At 45.7% G+C, this 25228-nt stretch overlaps 1 protein-coding gene, 2 non-coding genes and 1 pseudogene across 4 annotated transcripts in view; 2 read left to right on the top strand and 2 right to left on the bottom strand.

Moving 5' to 3' along the window:
• CCL22 (C-C motif chemokine ligand 22) overlaps positions 1 to 21778 on the bottom strand; it is a 43778-nt gene extending 22000 nt beyond the window's left edge. The window contains exons 1-2 of one of the 2 annotated variants that reach the window (XR_009560039.1): positions 21594 to 21778; positions 16806 to 17058 (exon numbers count right to left, since the gene is read on the bottom strand). Coding sequence is in view for 1 of the 2 variants with exons in the window: in XM_030847952.2 (XP_030703812.2) it covers positions 21594 to 21634 (41 nt within the window). In the remaining variant the exon portion in view is untranslated. Of the gene's footprint in view, positions 1 to 16805; positions 17059 to 21593 lie in introns of those variants that run through there. The other variant, XM_030847952.2, reaches the window with a different exon arrangement.
• LOC115847825 (heat shock factor-binding protein 1 pseudogene) lies at positions 17002 to 17283 on the top strand (annotated as a pseudogene).
• A 144-nt stretch (positions 21779 to 21922) lies between the features above and the next one.
• On the top strand, positions 21923 to 22005 carry TRNAL-CAG (transfer RNA leucine (anticodon CAG)). Its single transcript has one exon. It is a non-coding gene; the product is annotated as a tRNA-Leu (tRNA).
• Positions 22006 to 22231: 226 nt separating this feature from the next.
• TRNAL-CAG (transfer RNA leucine (anticodon CAG)) lies at positions 22232 to 22314 on the bottom strand. The gene has a single exon. It is a non-coding gene; the product is annotated as a tRNA-Leu (tRNA).
• Between the last annotated feature and the right edge of the window lie 2914 nt (positions 22315 to 25228).

Below are 25228 nucleotides of genomic sequence, written 5' to 3'. Positions count from 1 at the left end.
CACAGTAAAACTGTAGAAAGACAAAGAAGGAATCTTGAGAGTAGCAAGAGAAAAACAGTTCATCTCATACATATGATCCTCTAAGATGAACAGCTGACTTCTCATCAGAAACCGTGGATGCCAGAAGGCCGAAGGATAACACATTCAAAGTGCTGAAGGAAAAAGACTGTCAACCAAGAATTCCCTATCCAGCAAAGCTGTCCTGCAAAAACAAATTACAAATAAAAGCATTCCTATATAAACAGAAACAGTGAATTTGTCACGAGCAGACATGCCCTACAAGAAATACTAAAGTAAATTCTGCAAACTGAAATAAAAGGACCTAAGACAGTAAGTCAAATCCACAAAAGAAATAAAGAGCACCAGTAAAGGTAACTACACAGGTAAATATAAAAGACAGTATAAATTTTTTTTGTTTATAACTCTTTTCTTCTCTCATCTGATTTAGAAAACTGCATGAAGCGATAATTGTCAAACTGGGTTGATAGATTTAAAATGTATAAAGATGTAATTTATATGAAAATAATAACACGAAGGAGAGGGGAGGGATTGAAGCAAAGGTTTTGTGTATTACTGAAATTAAATTGAGAGTAATGCAAATTAGACGCTTCTAAATTAAGATTAATTGTACAACCATTATAAACATATATTCACCTAACAATACTCCAAAATACATGAATCAAAAATTGACAGAATCCAAGGGATAATTCAACAATAATAGAGACTTCAATTGTCCCATTTTCAATAATTAATATAAATATGTAGAAGATCAATAAGAATATAGAAGACTTGAACAACACTATAAAAAAACTGGACCTTACCAACATCTATAGAACATTCTAACCCAACAATAGCAGAATAAACATTCTTCTCAAGTGTACATAGAACATTCTTCAGGATATACCATATGTTAAGCCATAAAACAAGCCTCAATAAATTTTAAAAGACTGAAATGATCCAAAGTATGTTTTCCAACCACAATTGAATAAACTAACAGAAGGAATTTTGGGAAATTCAGAAATACATGAAAATTAAACAACAAACTCCTAGATAACCAGTGAGTAAAAAAGAAGCCACAGATGAAATTAGAAAGTACTTTGAGTTGAATAAAAACAAAACACAAAACATCAAAACTTAGGGAATACAGCTAAGACAGTGCATAGAGGGAAATTTACAGCTCTAAATGCCTATATTTAAAAAGGAGAACGATCTCAAATAACCTTAACTTCCATCATGAGAAACTAATTTAAAAAAAGATCAAACTAAATCCAAAGCAAGCTGCAGGGATGAAATAGTACAGATTAAAGTGGAAATAAACAGAAAAACAACAGAGAAAATCAATGAAACCAAATGTTGGTTCTTTGAAAATATCAACAAAACTGACAAAACTTTAGTTAGACTCAAGGAGAAAAGACACAAATTAACAAAATCAGGAATGAAACAGGAGATATTACTACCTAGAAAATATTATGGGTAACTGTATGACAACAAATTAGATAAACTAGATGAAATGGACAAATTCCTAGAAAGACAAAAACTACCAAAACTGACTAAGAAAGAAATAGAAAGTCTGAACAGATATATAACAAGCCGAAAGACTGGATTAGTAATCAAAATTTTCCCACAAAGTAGAGGCCAAGCTCAGATAGCTTCACTAGTGAATTCTGACAGAAGTTTAAGGAAGAATTAACACCAATCCTTCTCTAACTTCCAAAAATAGGAGGGAATACTTCCCAACTTATTCTATTGAGATAGGCTGGGACTTGGGACCCGGCACCTGGAACCCTTCACTGGAGTCCTTGTACCTGGATAAATGTCTACTCGAGAATACAAAAAAACTATAAGGGACTAAAAATAACTGCATGCATGTGCAGGTAGGGCAAATTATGAATAGGATACAAAAAGGCCAAAACCAGCTGCCGTTTCTGCCAAGAGCAAAAGCAGGGTACTCTGTGTGATCCCTGCACACAGCACCACCAAGGGGGTGGGCAGCCCACCTAAGCCATCCCTCCAGCCCAACCCACCAATCCACCCCTTACACTCACCCCATTTAAGGAATCAGCCTGCTCTCCTCAGAGAGAAAGCAAGGGCACCTGTTTCTTGTTTTCACTCCCTCCTGCTGCAGCCAGAGCCCAATAAAGCCTTGCCTGAATTTCTCATCTGGCCTCTTGTCAATTTCTATTGATTGAAGAGTCCAAGCACCTGGGTCAGTAACACTGGGAGGCCAATATTATTACTCTGATACCAAAACCGGAAAAAGTGATCACAAAAAAGAAAACTAAGGAAAACAAAAACAAACAAACAAAACTAGGAAAACCAACATCCCTTATGAATCTAAATGCAAAAATTCTATTAAATAAAAAATGAGCAAACCAAAATCCAGCAAAATATAAAAAGGATTAACTATGATCGAGTGGAATTTATCTCCGGAATACATGGCTGGTTTAACATACAAAAAACAATCAATGCAATATGCCATATTAATAGAATAAAGGACAAAAACCACATGATCATCTCAATAGACCCAGAAAAAGAATTTGACAAAATCCAATACCCTTTTTTTTTTTTTTTTTTTTTTTTTTGCGGTACGTGGGCCTCTCACTGCTGTGGCCTCTCCCGTTGCGGAGCACAGGCTCCGGACGCGCAGGCTCAGCGGCCATGGCTCACGGGCCCAGCCGCTCCGCGGCATGTGGGATCTTCCCGGACTGGGGCACGAACCCGTGTCCCCTGCATCGGCAGGCGGACCCTCAACCACTGCGCCACCAGGGAAGCCCCCATACCCTTTAATGATAAAAAAAATACTCAACTAACTAAAAGTGGAAAGGAACTTCCTCAATCTGATAAAGGGCATCTATGAAAAACCCACAGCCAACACATACGTAATGGTGAAAAACCAAATGCTTTCCCCCTGAGATCCGGAGCAAGACAAGGATTTCTGCTCTAGTCACTTTAAGTCAATATTTTATTGGAGCAACAAAGAGAAATAAGAGGCATCCATACCGAAAGGGAAGAAGTAAACTATCCCTACTTGCACATGTCATGATCCTATGTACAGAAAATTCTCAGGGATTACAAAAACAAAAGCAAAAACAAATAAACAAACAGAACCACAAAACCCTAGTAGAAACAACAGTAGTACAGTTGATTGCAGAGTAGAAGACCAATATACAAAAATCACCTGTATTTCTGTACACTTATGAACAGTTCCATTCACAACAGTATCAAAAGAATAAAATACTTTGGAATAAATTTAACAAATGTGGGGCAAGATTTGAAAACTGAAAATTATGTCTTTGCCAAGAGTAATAGAAATCTAAATAAACAGAGAGACATTCTGTGTTTATGGATTGGAAGACTCATTATCTACAGGAAATTCTCTTCTATTTGATCAGCAGATCCAACTCGATCCTTATCAAAGTCCAAGCAAGTGGTGGAGGGATGAACTGGGAGATTGGGATTGACATATATACACTAATATGTATAAAATAGATAACTAATGAGAACCTGCTGTATAGCACAGGGAACTCCACTTTGCTGTACAGTAGAAACTAACACAACATTGTAAAACAACTATACCCCAATTAAAAAAAAAAAATCCAAGCAAGTCTTTTTCTTTTCCACAGAGATTGACTAGCTGTTTCTAAAGTTTATATTAAAAGGCAAAGGGCCTTGAATAACAAAAACAATCTTGAAAAAGAATAACAAAGTTAGAGGACGTAACTTCCCAATTTCAAAACTTACTATAAACTACAGTAATAAAGAGAATGTGGGGCTGAATAAGGATAGACGTATAGATCAACGACACAGAAATAAACCCTTACATTTACGGTTAATTGATTTGCAACCAAGGAGCCAAGAGACAACGAGATACCTACACACAAAAGAATGAAGTTGGACCCCCTACATCACACCATTCACAAAGTTTAACTCAAAATGGATCAGAGACCTAAATGTAGAGTTAAAACTACAAAATTCTTAGGATGAAATCTTTGTGACCTTGGATTAGGCAAAGCTTTTGTCACCGGCAAAGCCGGAAAAATAAGATTGAATCTAGGTGATAAGGTCTAATTTCTTCTGTGCTTAGTCTACTTTCCCTTGCCTGTAGGGGACCAGGTACAGAGGTCTTGCACCTAATACCACGGATTAGAGTTTCCATCGCAGAACCACTAAGCCCAGCACCCCAACTTGGCAGGGCCGTGTGCAGGGACGCTGCACGTGGCACTGCGATCTGGAGCGTGAGCAACATGCCTGCGCCAGACCTGCAAGAACCCCGCCCCCTCTCCACTTGACAAGAACCCTGTAAAGCGGCCCCCCCACGGCCTTGCTGGAGGGGGGTAGCGCGAACTCGAGAGCCAGAGCTTGCACCTGTCCATTCTTTGATTTGACCAAAGAATAAAACTTTCCTTTGCTTTAAAACCAAACTTGGTCTCGTTCTATTGGTGCAAGCAACACGGGGCAGGAGGACCCTTGTTGAGGCTCGACTCGAAAGGGTCGGCAGCCGTTTCTTAGATGCAACAACAAAAGCGTGATCCATAAAATTTTAAATTAATAAATTGAATTTCATTAAAATGTAAAACTGTATGAATCACCATTAAGAAAATCTAATCACTACATGAAAATATTTGTAAATTACCTATCTGCTTAAAGATGTGTACCCAAAATACAAAGAACCTTTTACAGAACACGACTAAGAACACAAGTAATCCAATTTAAAAATAGGCAAAGGAACTAAATAGACATCTCACCAAAGAAGCTATATGAATATCCAATAAGCATATGATAAGATGTTCTACACTTAGTCATTAGAGAAATGTAAACCACAATAAGATACCATTTCATACCACAAGAATGACTAGAATAAAAAAAAGGATAGGACTTCCCTGGTGGCACAGTGGTTGAGAGTCTGCCTGCCGATGCAGGGGATGTGGGTTCGTGCCCCGGTCCGGGAAGATCCTACATGCCGCGGAGCGGCTGGGCCCGTGAGCCATGGCCGCTGAGCCTGCGCGTCCGGAGCCTGTTGGCTCCGCCACGGGAGAGGCCACAGCAGTGAGAGGCCCGCATACCGGGAAAAAAAAAAAAAAAAACTATCCTGGAAACAAACAATCCTAAAATATTTATGGGACTACAAAAGACCTCAAATAGCCAAAACAATCTTGAGAAAGAAGAGCAAAGCTGAAAGCGTTATGATCCTTGATTTCAAACCACATTACAGGGACTTCCCTGGTGGTCCACTGCTTGAGACTCCATGCTTCCACAGCAGGGGGCACGGTTCAATCCCTGGTCAGGGAACTAAGGTCCCACATGCTGCGTGGCCAAAAAATAACAAAAACAAAAACAAAATAAACACATTACGAAGAATGAAGTCTTGCCTTGAGGGCCTCATGCTAAGTGAAATAAGTCAGACAGAGAAAGACAAATACTGTTAAATGTCACTTACATGTGGAATTAAAAATAAAAAACAAGTTTATGAATACAGGGAACTGGTTGCCAGAGGAGGCAGGTAGGGGTGGGAAAAATGGGTAAAGGGGGTCAAAAGGTAGAAACTTCCAGTTATAAAATCAAAAGTCATGGGGATCCAATGTACAGCATGACTATAGTTAATAACACTGTATTGCATATTTGAAAGCTGCTAAGAGAGTCAATCAATCTTAAAAGTTCTCGTCACACACACCAAAAAGTTGTAACTATTCATGGTGACAGAAGATGTTAACTAGATTTATTGTGATGATCATTTCACAATATATACAAATATTGAATCATTATGTTCTACACCTGAAATAGAATGCTGTATGTCAATTATACCTCAATAAATTTTTTTAATTTAAAAAATTAGTTTATTATTAAATGTTTAGAGAAGAAAATGTCTCAAATGATTATGGAAAAACATTATTACAATAACATTAAAAAAGAAAAAACAAAAAAATAATAATTTGCAAGAAAATTGTAGACATCATGACACTCTATTCTTTTTTTTTTAATACTCAGTAAGTCATGCATGCAATGATTGTATAACAAACCCGTAGCACTATTGTTTCCAAGGCTACCTTGAAGCTGCAAATAGCCTAGCTTTCAAACAGGAAAAGGAGGTATCTTCCTTTCTGAGTCCTTGTGAAGACTCTTCCCACATTAGATTTATATAGATGTTTCTCACAAGCTACGTGAAAGAAATTTTAGGCACAGCGTTCTTTCAGTGAAAGAAAGCTATACTCATTGGGTCATGCATGCAGTGAATTGTATAACAGACCTGTAGCACTATTGTTTTTAAAGCTGCTTTGAAGGTGGGAAAAGCCTAGCTTTCAAACAGGGACAGGATGTATCTTCCTTTCCATCTGCATGTAAAGGTTTCTTCCTGCATTAGATACATAGATGTTTGTTACACGCTATATGAAAGAAATTTTAGGTAGAGTATTCTTTCAGTGAGAGGAAGTTATACTCAGTGATGACACTACATTCTTAAATATTTCAAACATGTATCTTCTTTCAAGAATAAAGACATTCTATATATATGCAAAAAAAAAGGATTTTTTTCTACTGGAATTGCCTTAAATCTATAGATCAATTTGGAGAAATGAGAAGTAGACTCTTTATAATCCTGAGTCTTTCAATCTATGGTCATGGTATATTCCTCCATTCATTTAGCTTTTCTGTAAGTTTTTTTCAAAAATAGTTTGTGGTTTTCAATGAAGAGGTCTTGTACAACTTTTATTAGATTTCTTTCTACGTTTCAAATTATTTATAGTACTGTATAACATTTAAAATTTTCCATTAAAAATTTTTAATCATCTCATCTTTAAATTTTTTTTTTTTTTTTTTTTTTGCGGTACGCGGGCCTCTCACTGTTGTGGCCTCTCCTGCTGCAGAGCACAGGCTCCGGAAGCGCAGGCTCAGCAGCCATGGCTCACGGGCCCAGCCGCTCCGCGGCATGTGAGATCCTCCCGGACCGGGGCACGAACCCCGTGTCCCCTGCATCGGCAGGCGGACTCCCAACCACTGCGCCACCAGGGAAGCCCTCATCTTTAAATTTAAGTATCTATTTGTGTGTTGCTTGTTTATCGAAATGTAATTAACCTTTGTATTAACCTTGGATGCAGAAACCATGCTAAATATCCTTATCAATTCCAAGAGCTAGTGTGTAGATCCTTTTGGAAAGTTCTCTGTACTCAATCATGTCGTGAGTAATGATAGCTTTTTTTTTTCCTTTCTAATTCTTATGCCTTTTATTTCTTGACTTATTGCACTGGCTACCACTCTAGTACAATGTTAAAGAGAAGTGGTGAGAGTGATCTAAATCACTTGCCCAGTATACTATCCTAATTGTAGTAAAAAGGGGAGCTGGGGCTATATGTACATATATGCTTAAAATCTTTGGATCTTTCTGAAAGATATACTAAAAACTGGTAACCTATCACTAAGGCAGCAAGTGTTGGGACCAGGGGTTAAATCTAGAGCCAATGGTAGCCACCCCAGACCTGCCCCAGGCTTGCTCTGGAATGGAGGAATAACCTGTCTCATTAGATTTTAAAACCCACAGAGCAGAATCACAGTCAAATTCTCACACCAGGAAGAGAGGCCCAAATGGGATGCAGGAATGGGGGCTTTCACCGTTGTTTAGAAGGGAAAGTGGCCCAGAGAAAAGACTCTTCCCTCTAACTATGTTTTCTGGGCATTTCATGGTCCTGCTTTCCTAGTGCTTTCTCTTGGGACTTTTCATCAGCACCACAGAAACTCTCAAATCACAAATCAACATTGAAGTTATTGTTGAAGAAACAGGCAAGAGTAGTTACCTCTGGGAAAAGTAACTGGGGGTCAGGGGACAGGGAGAGAGGTTTGTTTTTTACTGTTATACCATGTACGTGTGTTATGGACTGAATGTTTGTGTCCCCCCAAAATTCATATGCTGAAATCTAATCCCCAGTGTGATGTTGGAGGCAGGGCCTTAGGGAGATACTTAGGTCTTGAGGGTGGAGCCCTCATGAATGGGATGAGCGTCCTTATAAGAAGCCTGAAAGCTAGTTCACTCCCTTTTTCCACCATGGGAGGATACAATGAGAAGTCAGCAGTCTACAGCCCGGAAGAGGGTCCTCACCAGGATGGACCATGCTGGCACGATGATCTTGAACTTTCAGCCTCTAAAACTGTAAGAAATAAACTTCTGTTGTTGGTAAGCCACCCGGTTCACATTATTTTGTAACAGCAGCCCAGCTGACTAAGATAACATGTAATACTGATTCAAAAACAAATTTAGTATTTATTTACCTTATAATAAATAACTCAATTAGATGTTAAATCACTCAGTTGAAAAGCCGAATTTTGGGAAAACACCCCTCTTGGAGAGTGTGGGGCTGTCAGCCCCTCTCCCCAAACCCCACTGTGCTTCTGACATGGAGAAGAGAGGGGCACAGAAGCCAAGACTTCCTCGGCTTCTGCGGAACAGCAGTGAGCAGGGGCCACAGCAGGGAGGGATGTGAGGACAGGGTGCCACGGCTGACCTAGGGGGACTGAGCAGCCACAGAAAAAGACACAGAGACCCAGAGAGAAGCTGAACCGCAGAGACGGCAGAGTGCCTGGCACAGAAAACAGGAGTTCCTGTTCCTGAGTGGGGAGGACCCCCAAGGCATCCTTAGAGACACTCCCATCACTTCAAGCCCTGTTTCCTGTGTGTCCCTGTGACATACCCCACCCGAGGAGTCATGAGCATGTCCTGTTCCTCCAAGACACTGGCTCAGGTGGGGCTCTTCCATTGACCCTTGAGTCGTCTTGGGAAGGCGGCTGCCTCTTCCGGCACCACACCCCCCCACCGGCTGGTCAAGGCGGGCTGGTGACTCCGGAGGCCTCCCGCCTGCCCCAGACCAGAGGAGGGGGCTGAACGGCTCCAGACAGCCCCAGTGCTGCCCTGCGCTCCCCCACTCTTCCCCACCCCAGTTGTTTCTGGATATTCCATGTCCCTGCGTGGGAGGCCCAGGCAAATTCTTTCTGTGTTTATGAATGGCCGTAAATCTGTGACATCCCTCCGCAGCTGACCAGTCCTGTAAGAGTTTTCCGGAGCCCTTAGGCAAGAGGGCCCCTGCGTGGGGTTGGGGGGTGTCTCTCTGCTCCATCTGGAGCAGCCCCCCCTTCCTATACTCCCACCTTCCCAGAGGATCCCCTCCTCTCTCATGTCCTAACCCCTGCGGCTGGATCCCAATCGACAGCTGGGACTTTCCAAAAGCTCCACTAGGCCTATTCCCAGAATCTCCGCCTCTCCAGGCCACCCATCAGGGATCTTGAATACTGGGTGAGGTGAGGAGAAGGTTTCTTGGAGCCCCAAAAGCAGAGGAAAGAGCCCTGGACCACCACACTGGAATTCTCCCTGAACCCAATTACCGCGTTGTTAATAGAAGTTGAGAATATGTGCCTCGCTCTCTTTTATGTGGATTAATTTATTTAATCCTCACAAAAACGCTTTGAGATGGGTACTACTGTTTTCCCCATTTTACAGAGAAGGAAACAGGCACCAGGAGTTTAGAATGCTTGCCAAGGTCCACAGCTGTAAGTGACAGAGCCAGGATTCAAACCTAAGTAGTTTGAGCCCAAAATCTCGGCCTTCTAGGCTTCCCTGGTGGCGCAGTTGTTGAGAGTCCGCCTGCCGATGCAGGGGACGCGGGTTCGTGCCCTGGTCCGGGAAGATCCCACGTGCCGCGGAGCGGCTGGGCCCGTGAGCCATGGCTGCTGAGCCTGCGCGTCCGGAGCCTGTGCTCCGCAACGGGAGAGGCCGCAGCAGTGAGAGGCCCGCGTACCGCAAAAAAAAAAAAAAAAAAAAAATCTCGGCCTTCAACTCATACATTCTACTGCCTCTCACAGTCCCTGGGCACGATCCCACCTCTGAGCTTTTGGTCATGCTGTTCCCTCCTTCTGGAATGCTTCCTCCCTTCTCCACCTGGCAAAACGTACCCTTCCGTGCCCACACAAGTGCTTTCCCTGGTACATTCCCTCTCCTCCTCTCTCCCCCACTAGACAGAATTGCACGGCATCCTCCTCTGGGCCACCAGGCTGCCGCTTCTTTCCACCATGGGGTGGACGCGCCGCAAGGTCTTTGCCCAGTCGTGACGTCACTCCCCACTGAGCCACGAACATTTCCAGGGAGGGTGTGGGCTTTGTCCATCTTGATGTCGCCAGCCTCGCACACAACAGACCTCTCCAAGAGTTGTTCAGTGTTCCAGACAGGGCTGGCCTCAGCCTCCGACTTTCTGAGGGACTTTGGATAAATCACTGCCCTTCTCTGGTCTCTCTCAGGAGTGAGATTTTTCTCTGTTCCTCAGCTGCTGAACGCCCCATCTCTCCCTGGCAGAGAAATCACCTGGGGACCTTTTCTCCACACTCTATGGGAGAGAAACCAGGAGCTGCTAGTTGGGTCAGCCCGAGGTTCTGGGATCTCAGGCTGGACTTGTCCCAGAGGAAAGTCTGAGTCACCTTCCTGTCTACGGATGGTGCCTGGTTGCTTTCTCTTGGATGATGAAGGTCCAGGAAATGTCCAGACCCCTCCATCCAAACCCCCACTCCTCTTGTCCAGGCCCGAGGAGAAGGGTCATCCAGTTACAGCACCCCACTGATAATAATAACTGTTACTAGGTATCATACAACACCGCCCCCCATTCATTCTCAGTGCTGTGCATTCCCAAGCCTGGGAGGCAGAGCACTGGGATGGTTAGGACAACAGGCTGGGGTCGGGCCAGAGCTCCAGCTCCAGGGCTTCCACACCTTCTGAGCCTCAGTTCCCCCAACTGTAAAATGGGTCAAGTGCCTTTCCTCAATGGGTCGGAGCTATGAAGAAAATATGCGTGAGCCGTACAGTGCCTGGCACGTAGCTACGGCTCAACGCCTGGCTTAGGCCACTGTATGGATCAGAAGATCTGTGAGCAACCTGGGGGCACCTCCCTGCCCCCGGCACCCTGTACATAATAAATATCCAAAAGAGCGAAGGAAATGTCCCCTTTTCTGCTCTGCCCTGGTGGCTGTGTGCCTTTGGGCACTCTGCTTTTCCTCTCTGGGCCCAGCTTCTTTGGGGGTTGACGTGAAGCTGTCTAGGCTTACACTTGAATATCAACACCCAAGGGAGTGGTAGGTCACATTAGGGACCGTGCGGTCGGCAGAGTCCGCCTCGTATGATTTCTGTCTCCAATGCTAACTAGCTGTGTAACACAGGGTACTTCCTTGACCTCCCTAAGTCTCAGTTTCCTTATCTGTAAAATGCGTAAAATGTGTCCAGTTTCTCCCTTCCCCTCAGTGTTGTTTTGAAACTTCAGTGCATGAAGACTGCTTGGCACAGACCCGGAACATTGTAAATGCTCAATTAATTAAAGATGATTTGAGTGAAAGGAGGAAGTGGTGGGGACCGGGGAAGGATGGTTGTAAATCACGAGTTGTGGGAACCTAGAAAGGCAGCAACAAATTCCAGCTGCTGAGGCGTAGAGAGGAGCTCCTTGGGGAAGATGAACCTGGAGGCCCAGAGAGGGAAGGTGACCTACCCAATGCTACACAGCTGTTGTGGCAGTACTGGAAGGGGGCTCAGTAGATTTGGTCCCAGTTTGGGCTGGGAGGCAGCGATCTGTGACAGGGGCAGGCATTGTCTCGCAGATGACCCCCGGGGAAGGCGGGTGCTGTTTTCTAGTGTGTACTTGGGAAGCTGTGATTTCCTCTCTTCCTTCTGAGAACCAAGGGCTGTTAAACAAATCTTGGTCTAAGCTCTATTTCGCTCAGTGAATTTGTTTAAAATAATATCTCTGAGTGGAAACAGTTCATCCCTGACGATTTCACCCTCCAACTTGAGGAACACTCCCCAGACTGTGAGGCAAGACGGGGTTCTAGAGCTCTCTGGGCCTCAGTTTCCCCTTCTGTAAAATGACCAGATTCTATAGGCATTCGTGTACTCTTGCAAACAACCACCAAGATATATTGTTAAATGCTGGGGTCAGGGGGGGAACGGAGCAGAGTGTAAAGGAAACCACAGCATCGGGAGGGGAAGGAGAGGAAATACCTATATGTATCTGCTTGTATGTGCAAAGATGTCCCGGACGGCTGCATGAGGAACTGGGAACAGGGGTTGCCTCTGGGGAAGAAAACTGGGGTCAGGGATGAGAGGAAAGTGTTTCACTGCTTATTCTTTTGTACCTTTTGAAAGTCAAATTATGTAAATGTAATGTCTGTTAAAAAAATGTTTAAATATGCAATGTGAAAAAAAATTAAGTTTTGGAAGTCAGCGTTTCGGGATTTTTAAAAATTATGTAACAGAGGGCTTCCCTGGTGGCGCAGCGGTTGAGAATCCGCCTGCTAATGCAGGGGACACGGGTTCGAGCTGTGGTCTGGGAAGATCCCACGTGCCGCGGAGCGACTGGGCTCGTGAGCCACAACTACTGAGCCTGCGCATCTGGAGCCTGTGCTCCGCAACAAGAGAGGCTGTGACAGTGAGAGGCCCCCACACCGTGATGAAGAGTGGCCCCTGCTCGCCGCAACTAGTGAAAGCCCTCGCACAGAAACGAAGACCCTACACAGCCAAATATAAATAAATAAAATTTTTAAAAAATTATATAACAGTGACTGCAGTTTTTATTTCCTTTTCACATGCTAAGCTTTGAAGAAGAAAATCCCTAGTGGCAGCCTCTCTGGCCAGAGACTTCCTGATACCAGCGACAGGAGGAAGCAGGAGAACAAAGAGGAAAAAAGGATATGGTTCCAAAATTCAAACCTTACTTTGAAAGGTACAAAATGGAAAGTGAAATCCTTCCCTTTCCCTCCCCAGACATAACCTCTGATAATAGCTTTTTGTGATTCATTGTGGGGAGGAGGGGGACCTAAAAAAATAAAAATAAAAGGAGGGAAAAGAAAACAGACATTGTGAAAGGCAAGTTTCCATTTAATTTAACCCTTAAGTCTGTTTCTACATGTGATTTTGTCCTGTTTCTCTGGGCACTGGGGTGGGCCCCACTCTTCTTGGCCAAGAATGCAAGTCGGGAGGCTTCCCAGAAGCAGCATTCCTGTCTTCTCCAAGTTAGGCAGTGACATCCCTAGCTGGCTCCTGGGGAGAGGGAGACCACCCAGAGCCTGCCTGGTCTGAGGATCTGACCCTGGCAAATAACCTCACACCCAGCCATGTCCACCATGGTCATCTGTCCGCAGAACAACAAGCATCACCCCAGCCAGACTGAGAAAGGTGGTAAAGGTTTCCAGAGCACAGATGCCTTTTCCTAACATCTCCACCATAAAAATCATACATGCTCTTGGTAAGAAATTCCAAGAGCACAGAGAATGGAACCTCTTTTCTCATTTCCTCTCCCCAGAGGGAGCTGAGTTACCTTGGCCCAGAGTGGTCTGTAGGTCAGCCCTGGGAGGCAGTGAGGGTAATGATGCCCATTCTACAGATGAGGAAACTGAGGCTTGGAAAGAAGGAGAGACTATTGAGGACACAGCTGAAAGGTGGCGAAGTTGGGATTTGAACTTGGCTCTCCTGCCCCCAAGTCTTCAAATTTCCACAAGCTTCCAATGGTGTAAGCGCTAAATGGCTCCATCCCGAGTTTATAGTGCTTCTTTGCCCCACCTCTTGTCACGCATACACACAAAACACATTCACACACAGCACACACACATGACTAACTCAGCCACACAAAAATGCCCCAGATACATATACATACACTGGCCCGGTGGGGTGCCCACACTCCCTTAGACACACAGCCATCTCTAAACCAGCATACACATTCACACATTTAATCATACATGTGCACACCTCAGACACATACACATCCTCACTCCCAGAGACACACGCTTCTACACACCCACAGACACAGACACTAGGACATGCCCTGTTGCCACCCAACTCCCCTCATACCCTCTGTCAGAGCCTCCCCCTCAGAGAGGCCACAGTCCCCTTCTCAGCTGAGCTGTCCACAGAAGTTCTGCCCTCTCTGCCCAGCTGAATTCCAGCTGCTGTCTTCTAGACCACATTTTGTGCCAGCGGATGTCACTTGTCCCCAGCCACAGCTGGGCCCCCCACCTCCCCACCCTTCCCCTCTGGCCAAGATTCCAAGGCAGCAGAATTCTAAGGCTCCTGTTCTCCGCTTGCAGCCCCGGTGCCTCATGGAATTTTGGTGAAGAACCTCGCGGTTCACCACTCCCACCTCCTGAGGTTTACATGCACACATATCTTGAAGGGGACCTCGGCTGGGAGATAAAAACCCCAACCCTAGGTGGAAGCCCAGCCCTAACCCTCACTCCAACCCCGGTGATCTTCATCTTCTCCAGCTGCTCCATTTGTAGAATGTTTCCAAATCCCTTGCCTCAGTTTCCCCCAATAGTCCTCATGCAATAAGGAAGAACCTTTGTATTCGAAGTTAATCACCAAAGGGATGTTGCCTATAAGCTTAAAGTATACACAATGGCCCACCTCTGGGAACCCTGCCTCCCAGAAAATGAGTGGTAAGCTGAAGTACCTTTGTTTAGCTCGCAGGAACCATCCTGACCAGGCCCACCTGTGAATGACTGCAGGGAGGGAGAAATTACCACCACCCCTCCAGAGTCTGGCTGGAACCAGGGCTTTACCCCTTCCCCTTTTGTATAAAAGAAGCCTGAGTTCTAACTTGAGGAAGATGGTTCTTTGGGACACTAGTCCACAACTTCTCCATCTGCTGGCTTTCCAAATAAAGTCATTATCCCTTCCCCCAACAGCTCGTCTCTTAATTTATTGGCCTGTCATGTGGTGAGCAGTATGATGAGCTCAGGCTCAGTAACACGCAAGAGGATGGAAACATGTACGTTGTCTGACTCGAAGCTCTCCTATAAATGTGGCTTCTTAACGCACCAGAGCCTGGGATGAACCTCATGAAAACGCCCTCCTACTCCCACACCTACTTGGGGTCCTCAGGGCTGGGGCAGAGTGGGCACTCAGCCAGGAGGCTGAGTAGGAAGGTGGAGAGAGGAAGTTTCCTCTCTTCTGCAGCCTGACGTTAACTGGGAGAGACTTGTGTCCCTTGAAATGTAATTTCGAAGATTCGAGCACAAGAACTGAGATCCTTATTTGGGGTGCTAAATAAGGGGGGGTTAAACTCTGAATTTAGGATTTATTTGCTCAATTAACAAGTATTTCCAGGGTGCCTACCTACAAGATGCCAGGTGCTGGGGATCAGTGGTGATTCTCAGTGGCCTGAGAATCTCACACACACACACACACACACACACACTCACGTGTGCCATGCTGAGGGCTCTGGTGCAGACGGGGGAGCTGACCCAGGCTGGAGGCCAGCTTCCCCAGGAAGGGGTTGTCCAATAGACAGCTAAGGGCTGTAAAGATGCGGAGGCCTTCAGCAACACAAACGTTTTGTGACCGCCTGACCTAGAAAAATATTGCATCAGACTGTGTCCCATTTTTGTGGGGAGCTTGATAAACTAAGATACTTGCTCTATATCTCTGTGGAAACCTTTGGAGAACAAACGAGACATCAGTAATGCTCTTTTTTTCCGAATGAAAAGTAATTTTCAGGGCTTTTTTTCTTTTGCATTGCAAAAGGTGAATTGGGGGGACATGGCTCCCCCAGGATGTCTCTGGCTGGGGGACAGAGCGCCCTGATTTTGTACTACTCAGTGATGCCCTACTGGGACTCAGTGAGTCCACCTGTCACTTTTTCAGGCCCCTGCTGGCATGTCCTCTGTTGAGGTCCAAGGACATGAGTATGTTTTCTAGGAGCTGGATGCCAGCAGGCACAGAAAAGGACTGCAGGAAACAGGCCTAGAGAAAACCGAAAGCATTAGGCGTAATGGAAAGATCAGAGGGAAACTGGGAGCTATTTGAGGATGAGAGAATTTCCAAAGGAAATGCTGAAACTCTGAGTGGCTCCATGCTGGTGGGAAAGGCCTGCAGATTCTGCTCCTGTCCCTCCCCAGAATTAGGGCCCTTCTCTCCCTCCTTGGAAGTCCCAGTTTGATGGGCAAAATTGACGGCCCTTTTTTTTTTTTTAATCTTTCGGCCACGCTGCACAGTATGTGGGATCTTAGCTCCCTGACCAGAGATGGAACCCACACCCCCTGCATTGGCAGTGGGGAGTCTTAACCGCTGGACCACCAGGAAATTCCCTTGACGGCCCATCTTAACCCTCAAGGCTCCCTATTCCACCCTCGTTTCTCCTGAGACCCCTCTCCTGTTAGTCCCACGTTCAGGCCTTTGCTCATGCTGTGCCCTGACCTGGAATGCCTTCCCCTTCCTCTCAACCCCTGCAAAGCTAGACCTAATCTTTTGTGCCCACCTTCTTCAGGAAGCCTTCTCCTCCTTGGTATCTTTGGGGTTTTTTTTGTTTGTTTGGTACGCGGGCCTCTCACTGTTTGTGGCCTCTCCCGTCGCGGAGCACAGGCTCCGGACGCGCAGGCTCAGCGGCCATGGCTCACGGGCCCAGCCGCTCCGCGGCATGTAGGATCTTCCCAGACCGGGGCACAAACCCGCATCCCCTGCATCGGCAGGCGGACTCTCAGCCACTGCGCCAGCAGGAAAGCCCCTCCTCCTCGGTATCTTTGGAGTGCTTTTCTGGTGGGGGTGCCTCATTATTTGCGTAGGCTCTGATCTCTTGCTTCCTGATATTTTACAGGTGGGTCATCAAGGCCAGCACTGTCCAACAGAAGCATAACACAAGCCACATACACAAGTAAAATTTTCTACTAGCAACATCGAAAAAGAAAATAGAAACAGATGACATTCATTTTAACAATATGTTTTAACACAACATAGCCAAAGTATTATCACTTTAACATATCAATATTAAAAGTTAATAAGAAAATAGAGTTGACCCTTGAACGACATGGAGGTTAGGGGTGCTGACCTTCCCCACGGTCAAAAATCCGTGTATAGGGCCCTATAGACACTACTTCTGTTTGACAGGTGGGCACTTGCTCCACAATATTCAGCAGGTGCAAGAAATGGTACACTGGGGACAAACAGCAATGTAGGTGATGGTGTGAGACAGCACCGTCAAGCTGGGAACTGGGGAGATGGCCAAGACTGACCCCAAGGCCGTGCAGGATCTCACTTCGGTGGTGCAGACACCCCTGCAACAGATGCAAGATAAATTTCAGACCATGTCCGACCAGATCATTGGAAGAATTGATGACATGAGCAGTCGCATGGATGACCTGGAGAAAAATATCACAGACCTCATGACACAGGCTGGGGTGGAAGAGCTGGATGGTGAAAACAAGATCCCTGCCACACAGAAGAGCTGAAGGTTGCTCATCTGCACTGGAATCTGGAACAACCTTTTTACAAGCCAAGAGAAGACGATGGTCTACTACTATGTGTCGACAGGTTTTATATTATAAAGTGTGCATTCTTCTTACCATATACTATAGAGTTAATTTATAGAGTGATTTCCCTCCCGTGCCCCCCACGTTTCCTGAACACGGTAACTTCATATCTTGGACCTTGGTCACTTGTGCTATTAAACACTAATACTTTGGCAGTCCCTGGGGGGGAAAAAGGAAGAAATGGTACATTGCTTTATTTTTCTAGGCTAACATTTAAAGCATTTATTCTATTCCAGGAACTCTAAATGTTGAGCATGTATTAACTCTTCAATCTATACAACCCTTTGAGGCAGATACTATTCCTAAATTCATTTTACAGATTGGGAAACTGAGGAACAGAGGGACAGAGAGGCTAAGTAACTCCCGATGGTCACAGAACTAGCAGAAACAAGATTTCAACTCAGGTGTTTCCAGAATCCACACACTGAGATGCTCAGCCATGCTGCCTCAAGTCAAAATTGCCTTTACACCTCTTGCTTATCAGAGTGGCGTGCTACAGAGTCTCCCCCATTCCTGGGGTTCTCTTTCTAGGGTGATCAAAGGCCTTGGGGGCATGATAAAAAGTCTACAGAACTTGGAAGTGAGCTTCTGGCCTTTGGTCCATTCTGGTCACCACTGTCCACATGATCCATTCAAAATCAGGGAACTGGGTTGCCCAACTCTCCACACCAAGGGGGGATCTGAGGTCTTTGGCTCTGGCTCCAGAGGGACCAAGCAGTTCCTATCCCACCCCATCAGAGATCCACACCTGCGTCATCCGCTTCACCCCTGAGGTCCCCCCTCAGTGCATCAGGATGCCCAAACCAGGCCTTGGCAGGGATCCACTACTGGCGCCTGATGGCTTCTGTCCCTGAACCTTGGCCAAGGAAATCAGAGCCTGAGGCACAAAAGCTTGGCCTTGCCACTTGGACTGGCTTGCTGGGAAAAGCCTACCCTTTCTTTTAAGTCTCCTCCAATAATGAAAACAGAACTAAAATTAACGTCTCCAAATCCAGCGTGCCACCTTAGTTGGCAAGCCCTCATGGCTTTTGCTTTTAAAAAGAAACAATGTAAATAAAGTACCTGTCACAGTTCTAGGCTCAGAATAGTCCTAGGCTCAGAATAGTTCTCAAGAAGGAGTATTGAAAAAAAGAGTATTAAGCCAGAAAAATCAGGTTCCACTTACCATGTGTGTGACTCTGGGTAAGTTACTTTGGCCTCTCTGAGCCTCATTTTCCTCATCTGTAAATGGAGGTAATGATATTCGGTGTTGTGGTGATGTTATGAACATTAAGTGAAATAATGGATGTAAAGGAGGCATTTGCTAAAACTCAGCTTCCTGCCACTCTTTTCCCAAGCAGAGGTGGGTATGTGTGCCAAGGTCACAGGGATGCTAGGATTCCCCCTTTCAGGCCCCTGGGCTGGCTGAGCACCAGGTCCCCACAGGGACTGACTCCATCTGTCCCTATTAGGGCTGAGCAGTTCCGTGCCGGGACTTCCCCAGTTGCTGGTAGACTTTCCAGGCTGAGCTCAGGGGACTTTCCTCTTCCAACCTGGACAAATGCCCAGAGTGGAAAATGAGTGAGGTCTGTCCCTTGAGGATCCATCGTTGGTGTCTAGGCTGCTGATAAGGGGGAAATGGAACAAACAGGAATAGTGGTCCTTTCCCATTTTTGGTCTTGGGGGTCTGAAGCTGGAATGGGATCCCGAAATGGCTTCCTCCACGCCACAGATCTGGCACCTGAAAGGTGTCAGGGGAGGACAGCTGACCATCCACCCAAACGCAGGAGGTAGGGCTGAGTGGGGCCTCAGCACCTCCATCCAATGAGCACTTTCTCCCAGCCAGGCCAGGAGGGGAGCAGGCAGAGAGGGTCTGGCTTGGGCTCCAGCTCTGGGCTTGCCACTGTTTTCTTACCTCTAAAACGATGCGCCCATAGAAAGGTTGGTGGTGTACGGCATGAGGGGAGGGTTCCAGAGGTGGAGAGCACAGGGCTTCTGCCCCAAAGAGGATGTTGGCAAATCACTCAGCCTGTGTGAGCCTGAGCTCCCTGGAGTAGGAGTAGGAAGCAGCTCCTGCCCACAGCACTGATCTCAAAGGGCAGTTGTGAGCATCGGATAACCTCTATGATCTTGGTGACTTTCTGTTGCATCCCTGCATCCCCTCTCTCCACATTCACGCGCGCGCACACACACACACACACACACACATCCCCCAGCCACATCCTGAATCTTGAAGTTGACCACCTTTTGCATCTCCACTTCCCTGGTCCAGCCACCATCATCTCTCATCCTCCTTTCCATGGCCTTCTCCCTGGACTCTTGATTTTTCTCTTGCCTCTCATGTCCTTTCTCCTACAGCAGCCAAAGGGATCATTTTGAAAGGCCAACTGAATCATGTCACTCGCCTGCTTTTAAACACTCCAGTGACTCCAACACACACAGAAGAAAAGCCAAACTCCTCTTCCTGGCATCCCAGCCATGTGTGATATGGACTTCAGCCTCCTGCCACCCATACCCTTGCCCCATTGGCCTTGCTGCTCCTCCAACAGACCGCAGCCCCTCCCTGACTCAGGACCTTTGCACTGGCTATGCCTCCCACCTGGAACACTGCTACTCCCGGCTTTGACTGTACTCGTCTCTCCCTTTGGAACTCATTGTCACCTCCTCTGAGAGTGGCCCTCCCTGACCACCCTTCCTATGAGAGCCCCTAGTCACTCTTTTTTTTTCTTTTCATACATCTTTATTGGAGTATAATTGCTTTACAATGTTGTGTTAGTTTCTGCTGTACAACAAAGTGAATCAGCTATAAGATATATCCCCATAACCCCATCTCCCCTCCCTATCGCACCCCTCTAGGTCATCACAAAGCACTGAGCTGTAGCTATCTGTTTTACATTTGGTAGTGTATATATGTCAGTGCTACTCTCTCACTTCGTCCCAGCTTCCCCTTCCCCCACTGTGTCCTCAAGTCCGTTCTCTACGTCTGTATCTTTATTCTTGCCCTGCCACTAGGTCCATCAGTACCATTTTTTATGGTGGGAGCCCCTAGTCACTTTTTTTTTTTTTGGTGGGGAGGCTGCGTTGGGTCTTTGTTGCTGCACAGGCTTTCTCTAGTTGTGGTGAGCGGGGAGCTACTCTTCACTGGGGTGCGTGGGCTTCTCATTTCAGTGGCGCCTCTTATTGGGGACCACAGGCTCTAGGCGCGCAGGCTTCAGCAGTTGCAGCACGTGGGCCCTAGAGCGCTTGGGCTTCAATAGTAGCATCATGCGAACTCAGTAGTTGTGGCTCATGGGCTCCGCCGCATGTGGGATCTTCCTCGACCAGTGATCGAACCCATGTTCCCTGCATTGGCAGGCAGATTTTAACCACTGCGCCACCAGGGAAGTCCCCCTAGTCACCCTTGATCACTATTAAAAGAGACTTTTTTTAAGGTAAAATCGTGATTCTCACATAATTATAAAATGAACACAAGTCAAAGATTTCATCTAACTCAGTAATTTGTGGGGAAACCAGTAAGATGTTACAACCGACTCAAAGGACATACATATATTTGCAATCACAAATGGATTTATAATACAGATGTAAAAATGGTCAATATCCACAGGGCAGTAATTAATTGCATTCCACTCCAACAAAATCCACTTGCATTTCCGTGAATAAGAATCATTTGTATATAGAAGTAATGAAAGGTGCAGGCCCTTGAGAATCAGCCAGCCAGGACTGGTGCCCCAAACAGGACACCCAGTTATCTTTCTTGGCCTATTTCAAAGTCTCTTGCAAGTTTCCTGGCAACCTCTTTCTTGCACTTAGCAGAACCTTTAACCTTTTCTTTCTTTTTCTTTTTCTTTCTTTTTTTTTTTTTTTTTTTGCCATTTTACCTTTCACGTATTTCTTATCTTTCTCCCTTCGCCCCAGGCTTGAATGTGTCTTAAGGGCGGAAATTCTGTTTTGTATGCAAGCCTCCCCGAAATCCCGTGGAGAAAGGTACCCTCGCGACCTGAGGTCTTCTGGTCCCTGGGCAGAGCCAGCGCGTGGGTAAGTCTGGGGCTAGGGAGGAGACGTGAATCACGAAATGACGCACTGCGGGAAGGAGGAGGCGAGGGACGGATTAATCCGGGGACGTTCCCTGCACGCCAAGTGTGTGCCAAGCAAGGTTTGCGAACTAGGAACACGGTCAGGAAAAAGGGTGGATCCGGCTGTGCCGCTCCAGGACTCGGTGTAACCTGGAGCCTGAGTGAATGAGTTAAACACACATCGGAACAGGCAAGAGGGCATGTATGCAGAAATGCAAGGGTACTTACAGATATGCAAGAATCAAAGCTGATGTGATTAGTAAATGCATGAATGCAGAATGAATGCCTGTCGGCGGCACGAACGCACACGGGTCGAAGTAATAGTCCTCGGTCTCTCCGCCGTTCAGTGTCCACCACACCGCGCGCGCCCTCTGCCGCTGCCCAGGCGCCTAGTTCTGCACCTTCTCGTTCCGTCTCGCTCCTCCCCTTCGAGTCAACGCCAGTATCTAGCTCCTCCCAACGCAGGGAGGAGAACAAGACAGTTCCCGTGGTTCGGTACGCATGCGCACACTAGAGCCAATTTTGAAGGGGATTGCTCGGAGAGAAGCATGCTAGTAGTCAGGATGGCCGAGCGGTCTAAGGCGCTGCGTTCAGGTCGCAGTCTCCCCTGGAGGCGTGGGTTCGAATCCCACTTCTGACAAACCTACAGTTTTCTTTCTTTTTTTTTTGCTTTTCACGTAAAGTGGCACATCAAATAGGTAATACTATTAATCTTTTTACGAAACAAGTATTTCCTTCTTAAAAGGTGTTTTTTTTCTTAATGATATTTATTTGACTTTTGGAATGTAAAAGAGAAAGATCCGATCTGAAACCGCAAAGGCACTCTCCTTAGACCCTGGAACAGGAAAAGAGAAAAAGGAGAAGATTGTCAGAAGTGGGATTCGAACCCACGCCTCCAGGGGAGACTGCGACCTGAACGCAGCGCCTTAGACCGCTCGGCCATCCTGACTCTTGCAAACGTTTTTGTGGCATCTTTTTTAGTGCACTGTATGGTGCGACGCGGCTTGGGAATTATCCAAATAATTTTGAGGTCCCTGGTAGCTCCAGATCCAACCACACAGCCCCTCGTCATCCGCAATCAATAACCACCCGCGTTGCCAAGATTTACCGTTATCCTTAATCTGGTTCAGTCTTTTTACGACTTACATGTTTTAAATGGAAACACTAGCCTGAACTGAAAATGAAAATTAGTTTCTCTTAACATCAATAGAAAATAACTATAAAAATAAATACTATGGAAATGAAACTATATTATTAAATTCTAGTCACTTGCCAACGCTCGGAACCTGAAGTTTTGACATTATTTTTAATGACAAATACTATCGAAAGGGTCGAGACTATTGTTGAGCCCCTGGGGGAAGTGAGTAGGGGGTCTACATGATTCTTTTTGGAAGGGGGTGTGCTCGGTTATGGACTTTGCCATGGGCTCCTCCATGGATGGGAAGACACGGGCAATGGGATCCCATTCCACAAGTGTTTAGCTGAAGTCTCATCAAGAGAAAGTTGGCTTTTATATCTTTTTGTAAACTGGCCAAGGACAAAGCTGGAGGATGTTAAACGTGGAGGAGAGATAATTTATGTCTGTAAAAGCCTCATGTGTACAAGGGATTTAGATTGTGTCTGTTGATCCTTGCTCCAAGAACTGGGGCTTGAGGTGGGCATGCAATGGGTGGGAGGTTACCACGGAGGAAGGTTTCTACAGAAGAAAGAGCTTGCTGGAAAGAAAACAGGGTGCCTGTGTAGATAGTGATATCCCCATCATTGGAGGCATTCAAGACGAGGCTGGACATTCACTGGCAGAAAAACTGGTAAAGGGATTTGACAGTGCCTGTTTCTTATTGCTGCTGTAACAAATTACTACTAACTTAGAGACTTAAAACCACACCATTTATTATCTTATAGTTCTGGAGGTCAACACTGTGTTCCTTCTGGAGTCTCTAGGGGATATCCATTTCCTTTCCTTTTCCAGCTTCTAAAGACCACCACATTCCTTGGCTCATATCCCCACATCACTCCACCTTCTGCTTCTGTCTTCACGATGCCTTCTCTGACTCTGACCCTCCTGTCTAACCTCTTATTCTCACTTAACGCAAGTTTGTGTGCCCAAAGCACAGTGAGGCCAAACACACCTGAACATCAGAGTTTGGAGCAGAGAAAGACTTATTGCCAGGGCCATGCAAGGAGAACGGGTGGCTTGTGCTCAAAAGGCCGGAACTCCCCCATGGGTTTCAGGGAAGAAGGTTTTATACGGAAATTTGGGAGGCGGGGGGGAGGGCTGCAGGGTGTGTAACCTTCCTTTAGTTGGCGGTGAGGTAACAGTGTGGTGTTCTAAGAATCTCAATCATCAGCCTTCCGGTTCCACCCAGTCTGGGGTCCCAGTGCTTGTCCTGAGCCTGAAGTTACCATCCTCTACCTGGGCAGGGGCCTTAGTTCCTACAGAAGAACTCAGAGATGTATGTCAGGTTTTCCTTACATCCCCCCAGGAGGAACCAGGAGCAGGCCCCATGGCTGCACTATCGTTTCTTTCTGTATTCCCTCACTCTACTTACTAATTGAATCTGCCCTTTGGAACTCAGAGAAGGTATTGGAGGTGGAAACCTTTTTCCCACAAACAAGAGATGGGGAGTACAGAAAGGCCTTTGTACTTGGGAAGGCCCCACAGGGTCCTGTACAGTTTCAATTCTTCCTTTTCTTTGATACTCCTCAGTCTCATAGAGAGGTTAATCATATAGAATAGAGAGGTTAATCATATAGAATAGAGAGGTTAATCATAAACTTGGTAGAGGAACTTGGTTTTAGGGGAACTTGGTTTCATGATAAAGATGCTTGTATTTACACTGGGTCCATCCTGATAATCCAGAGTAATCTCCCTGTTTCAAAATACTTAATTTAGCCATATCTGCACAATCCCTTTAATCATGTAAAGTAATATATTCACAGGCTTCAGAAATTGGAGGTAATTATCTTTGGTGAGGCAGCCTTTGTGTGTTTGAGGGGGGAAGAGGCAGGGTGAGAGAGAGACTTGTATATTTAAATTTTTGTATCATGTGCGTATATTCTCTGGTCAAAAATAAATATGATTTCACCAGGTGATCAAGGTCAACATCAATAGTGATAAGTCAGATTGATAGTTTGTCAGATTGATTTGATGTGCCCTTAAATGGCACTTGGCCCCTGTAGACTTCCTCGCCAAAACACAATTACTCTGAGTCTAATCATGAGAAACATCAGACAAATCCCAATTTAAGAGCATTCTACAAAATACCTGAGTAGTGCTTCTCAAAACTAGCAAGGTCATCAAACACAAGGAAAGTCTAAGAAACTGTCACAGGTAAGCCTAAGAAAAGACATCACTAGTAAATATAATCTGGTATCCTGGATAGGATCCTGGAACAGTAAAAGGACATTAGGGGAAAACTGAAAAAATCTGAATGAGGTATGGACCTTAATAATAATGTATCAATGTTGGCTCATTAATTATCATAAATATACCATACTATAACTGAGCAGGACTCTAAGGGGCCTTCCCAGGACAGACCCCTCCCCCATATCCTCTGCTTTAGCTCCTCTCTGAAGTACATAGATAATAGTATCTGGTACACATTTCCTGAGTTGTTTTACTGATGCTAAAACCACCACCAAATGGAAGAAATTAACTACTTGATGATCATGAGCATGTAGCCCCCAGACCTATCGGCACCTAAGGATTGATAATGTTAATCCCTGTGACACCACCCTGTTACCTCACCATAAACCAATCAGAGAATTGTGCACGAGCTGATTGCATAACCTGGGACACCCCATCCTCACTTTGCTTTTAAAGCTGCCTCACTGAAACCCATTGGGGAAATTCAGGCTTTCTG

Source organism: Globicephala melas, chromosome 19 (genome assembly GCF_963455315.2).
Source record: "Globicephala melas chromosome 19, mGloMel1.2, whole genome shotgun sequence".
Classification (NCBI taxonomy): Eukaryota; Metazoa; Chordata; class Mammalia; order Artiodactyla; family Delphinidae; genus Globicephala; species Globicephala melas.
The sequence above is the reverse complement of the archived record's forward strand: the minus strand, read 5'-3'. Positions and strand labels throughout refer to the sequence as shown.